Source organism: Priapulus caudatus, unplaced genomic scaffold, assembly GCF_000485595.1.
Source record: "Priapulus caudatus unplaced genomic scaffold, Priapulus_caudatus-5.0.1 Scaffold1968, whole genome shotgun sequence".
In the NCBI taxonomy this organism is placed as follows: Eukaryota; Metazoa; Priapulida; class Priapulimorpha; order Priapulimorphida; family Priapulidae; genus Priapulus; species Priapulus caudatus.
The window spans coordinates 31,619-37,443 of NW_014579029.1; the positions used below are offsets into that span (position 1 = coordinate 31,619).

The 5,825-nt window shown below is 45.2% G+C and overlaps 1 protein-coding gene across 1 annotated transcript in view; it reads left to right on the top strand.

The window, feature by feature from the left end:
• LOC106817997 (dynein heavy chain 3, axonemal-like) overlaps positions 1-5,825 on the top strand; it is a gene marked incomplete at its 5' end in the record, with an annotated part of 64,361 nt that overhangs the window by 24,935 nt on the left and 33,601 nt on the right. Inside the window, 3 exon segments of the mRNA XM_014822700.1 lie at positions 594-751; positions 1,078-1,158; positions 1,758-1,878. Coding sequence (XP_014678186.1) covers positions 594-751; positions 1,078-1,158; positions 1,758-1,878 — 360 coding nt within the window.

Genomic DNA, 5,825 nt, shown 5'->3' on the forward strand with positions numbered 1-5,825 from the left:
TCGAGCTGCATTTGCTATATAATATGCATAATAATATGCTATATAATAATACATATATAACATACTAGTAGAACACGTTAGTAGGACATGTACTATCATGCATAGTTCTATAACTCCCACGTGTACGTCTCTACGTTAGTAGGACATGTACTATCATGCATAGTTCTATAACCCCCACGTGTACGTCTCTACGTTAGTAGTACATGTACTATCATGCATAGTTCTATAACCCCCACGTGTACGTCTCTACGTTAGTAGTACATGTACTATCATGCATAGTTCTATAACTCCCACGTACACGTTTCTACGTTAGTAGTACATGTACTATCATGTATAGTTCTATAACTCCCACGTACACGTCTCTACGTTAGTAGTACATGTACTATCATGCATAGTTCTATAACTCCCACGTGTACGTGTCTACGTTAACATGTACTATCATGCATAGTTCTATAACCCTCACGTACATGTCTCTACGTTAGTAGTACATGTACTATCATGCATAGTTCTATAACTCCCACGTGTACGTGTCTACGTTAACATGTACTATCATGCATAGTTCTATAACCCTCACGTACATGTCTCTACGTTAGGTGAGTGATCTGATCATCCCGACTGACGAGACGGCGATACAGACTTTCTTCCTGGAGACGTATCTACGCAGTGAGGTGCCGACTCTGTTTGTAGGACCGACCGGCACGGGGAAGTCCGCCATCATCAATAGCTTCCTCGTCGCTCTGCCCAAGGAGAAGTAAGGACCTCGCGTGCGGGGGGAGGGGGAGAGGGAGGGGGAGGGAGGGGAGGGGAGGGGACGGACAGGCAACGTTCCATAGATAATTGTGATGCCACAAGTTTAAAATGTTGTGAATAGTTTTATGACATCGTGAGTCTGCAACTTTGCGAGATGTCGCGAGTCTAATGAGCCTGCAATCGTTATGTCTGTCTTGACATATGTTTAAATCTAAGTTGAATTGACACGATTCACATGATACAACATGATGCGTGAGACAGTTATTGTTGCCGTATAATCGTGTTCCTGCTTCATGCTGTAATAACGTGCAACACTTCCCATTTCAGATACGTCCCCAACTTTGTCAACTTCTCCGCTAGAACATCAGCCAATCAGACGCAAGACATCATCATGGCTAAGCTAGACAGGTGGGCGTGCGTGCTGTTCTTGTGTTATATGTTGCTTTTTGCCAGAGGGCACCACTTACGACATGGCAGCATGTTAACAACATGACACACCGGATGGATTGTAGCGCTACGCTGCTGCAGCCACAAGTAATGCATTGTTATGCCACTCGCATTTGTGCTCGCGTTCGAATAAAAATTTAAAAGGGATATATGCACCTTATTAACCAAAGATCCAAACAGATTTCTTTCGCTTTCCCTCTCTTTGGTATGAAGTGTTTACAGACACAGCAATCACTTGCTTATTTATACAATAACGTTATATGTTATACGTTAATATTACGTATTGTGCAATTACACGATACGTTACATTATGAGGATGCATCTCATTATTGCATTCATTATGCAATCTATTATGCATCTATTATGCATCTATTATGCAATCAATTATGCATCTCATCATATATTATTTATATATCACCCATCACATTATACATTAAATTATACAACGTTTGTGTGGATATGTTCACGTCAAGTGGCATGAGATGATGACACACTCGGTTATTGATAGATGAGTTGTAGATGAGTTGATAGATGAGTTGTAAGGTGTTTCTGTCATGCAGGCGGCGTAAAGGTGTGTTCGGTCCACCGATGGGGAAGAAGATGGTCGTGTTTGTGGACGATCTCAACATGCCAGCACTGGAGAAGTATGGAGCTCAGCCTCCCATAGAACTACTCAGACAGGTATAGAGTTATGTACATGGTGTGTGCGTGCGTGCGTGCGTGCGTGCGTGCGTGCGTGTGCGTGAGTGCATGCGTGCGTGCGTGTGCGTGAGTGCAGAGAAGTAATGCGACGGGGCTCAGCCATCCATCGAGCTAACTCAGAAACGTTTTAAACAAAATTCGGGAATAATGATAGGTTTTATTTTTAGATCGAGTGTGGTTGTGTCCAGAGCTGTTGCTCGCAGAAAGATGGTCGGTGAGCTGTGGCTCGATAAGTGTAGGGGCGTGAGTGAGTGTCTCGGGAGGCTATGAGAGGCTCACATGGGCTTCCAAAATTTGAGAGGCTCAGCACTAGCCGCATCTAAGAGACATTATTTTCCCTTTCCAGTTTAATGCAAGGAGAAGAGTAATACTGATTCAAGAGTTTATGGTAACAATGGTTTGCGTCGAGTGCGTGCGTAGCGCGTGGGGCTGCTTTTGGGACGTTTAGCCGTTACGACCGGGCCGGTAGGGCAGCAGTCAGCTGAAATGTGCATCTGGGGGAAATGCTGACCCACAAATCGCGATCGCCATCAGCGTGTCTTCATAAGTTATGAGAAAGAAAAATTGAAGAAAGAGCCAGTTGTGAAGTTATATGGTTTTAGGGCGTGAAGCAGCTCCTTATTAACACACTTTCACATACTGAAGAAATGAAGCAAAACACGGATTGCAAACTTCAGACCCTAGAGTATATGATTCACGATGTGTGTAGCATATTTTTGTCATTGTTTCCCGTAGTAGAACGTTGGGGTGGGATTCGTGCACTGCGCTGGAGTCGTGCGTGCGAAAGTAGTAGTGCGTGGTGCGAAGCGATTGTTGAGGGGTGGTGGAGAATATGCTTAATGACTCGCGGTGCAGGCGGCTCGCTCTACGAAAACTCAGGACGTTCAATACCTACGCCTTACTCATTCCAGGAAGGAAACAAACTGGCAATGCAATTTTGAAAACATATAGGGGAAGTGGAGGGTGGGGTAGGAGGTGGTGCGTGGTGTGTGCGTGCGTGCGTGTGCGGGGGTGGGGTGGGGTGGTCAAGTAACGGTTTTACTTGAGTTATCGGTTGACGTAGGCAGACCTGAAATGCAATAGTAAATTTGCCAAAATTCTATCCCTAATGTGCATAATAAAAATAATTTATATATATATATCCCTGTATGATGAATCGTGAGGTGGGCGTGCGCTCCGGGTGCGTCCGTAGCTAGCGTATCGCTGTGCAGTGCGGAGGGGTGGCAGGAGCAAGGTAGCGAAGAACTGCCATTGACGCTAACTGACTTGTAGCCATTCCATTTGCCAAAAACTTGGCTCGAATTAGGGCAACGGCGTGCTCGCAAAAAGGTAGTGAGATACGCTCAAATGGAGCTACCGGCATCCTTCCCACTAAGGAGTAACACTATAGCAATTATGACACATCATGTGAGGCGTCAACATCGGTTCCTCACTAGATCGTTATGGGACGTCAGTTAGTATTATATGTGTAAGTTATAGGTTATAGGTTGTCCAATGTTGGACTGAGTTATGGTACGACTGGTCGGGCACACCTAGAAGGTACGGTGATCGCGATCGCGAGGCGATGCGGTGTCTGTGATGTGGAGAAAGTATGTGTGAGTGCTCAGCACTGGCCCATAGAGCTATCAGACAGGTAATAGGAAGTTTATGGCACATGGTGCGTCCCTGACGACACGAACTCATCTTTGGACGATGGTCTAAAGCGCACCTTAAAAATTGGTGCTTATTTAGTAGGTGACTACACGTCACGGGTTATATAGGGAATTAGCAAATGATAAATTTTCGCGTGATATTGTATCTAAAGTTAAACATCTATGAAATAGTATAAAATAATAGAAAGCTGTGTGTTGCGTGTCGTGCAGCTGTTGAGATAGGTCTGGTAATGTCTTGCAGGCCCTCCTTTAGTCCACTCACCACGCGCACTTCATGATCGAGCGTTAGTCAATTGATGGTAATGCGACATCACTTGGTCGCAGGCGTGTGTAGTGAGTAGCACGCAATAAATGGACTGTGGCGATAGGTCTGTTGCCGCTTGACGGGAAACACATGAGGTGACACATGGTGGGAGGCTAGGCGTTGGTTCTGTGCCGTAGATTGTTTTGTTTAGCAGAGGAGCGTGCGCATACGGCTAACGAGGATGAAATGTATTATCAAGTACGATTTGGGCAGTGGAAAATATGTTCATATGGCACGTGCGTTGAGGAGTAGAGATGTAGCCGTTAGTGTGATAGAAATATAGAGCCCACAGTCGAAAGCTCTCCAATACGAAGCATTAACGTCAGACAGGGTATAAGTATGTTTATCTAAACAGTAATTGCTAGTTGCGTATCGGGACGTGCGTAGGGTCACAGTTGTAGCGTTGGTGTTACGTTGCGTGCAGGTGAGCCGTCGCTGTCGAGAGAATGGTCACTGCGAGCTGTCACTAGACCATGCCGGCTTCTGCGACGATAATAAGACTAAAGTCTGAGTGACAAGAGACTAGATATAAGTAGTTAAGTGTAACATGGTGCGCTGTGAATGTGTCGTGGTTGGCGTTAAGCCGTTGGGCGTGCGTGCGTTTGTGTAAGAGAGATGAGAAGTGCCTTCAGTGCTGGCGTGGTGCGTGTGATAGCGTGCGTGTGTGTGTATATGACTGCCATACTGAGGCACGTGCAATGAGGTCTATGATTCTCATATATTGGGTGCGAGCGAGGATAGTTATGGTGGTTGGCAATTCTCTGATGGCATTTGGGGGGAACGGGCACTCATATAAAATCTATGGCTGTGAGTGTGTTATCAGCGCGACTAATTTCAAAGCAAGCGAGGAACATATTTGGATCGAGATTAAAACAACGATTATCAAAAGTTTGAGTGGAAATTACATTTACATGGTTAACATTCTTTTACACACAAAGGAGAGGTATAAAAATAACCCAATACAAAATAAAAATTGAAGCATTCATTATTTACATCAAAGGTCAACGAGCTAAAGTGAGCACCAGATACAAGCGCTAAATAGCCATCCTTTAAATTATTATCTATTATTTTAGGTTATGTATGATTAGAATAATTCCTTATTTTATAAGGTGAGAAAATATGTCTGCTTAATAATACCGATAATAGCGTTAGTTTTAGCTAAGAGTACATGTAAAATCATTTATATATAGATCAATATTATGATTGCCATAGAATGGCATCGTAAGTGGGTACGGTGATTATTAGTAATAGTACAACCAAGCGGGGGACACGGACGTCATGGAACGTCAGTGTCCCGGATGCACTACTTTTACACGCATTTAGATTATTTAATCGCAACCGATTCCTGACCAGACAAAGCAACACGATGCAGACAGGAATAGACTGCAACCAATATGTTTTACACGATCAACAGGATGCGGATCGTGAAATCGTGGCGTTCTGGGCTATGGTGATGCTAGCATCTGGTTCTGCTTATAAGTGGATGCGACCACGGGGACATCGCAATCAAGCGAGCGCGCAAGAGCACGTCCAAGTGGAGTTAACCGACATCCTGTTCGTGTCTGGCAGATGGGGCCCGCTGGTGGAGGCCGCACGAGATTCACCGAGTCGGGCTTCACTTCGACAATCGTGAGTCGTTCGTCCATCGACCGGTTTAGCGACGGACCACGGCATGAATCGCATCTTCGGAAACGGATCGTCGATTGGCACTTTGGGCCAATGGTTTCGATTCCGCGTTCCAGCGACGGAAGGTATGTGGCCGCTGCTCGCTGCCTCCTCGCGCCGCCGCCGCTGCTGCTGCTGCCAGCAAACAAATCTTGATGGCCGGATCTATGCAGCGTGTTTGTGCTTCTGTAAAATGCACATACTAACAGTTAATTCAGCGTTGTGTTGACGACTACTAAATTGATCATAAGCAGTCGTATAGTGTCAAGCCTACCGACTACTTGTGTCACACTTGGTTATCATAG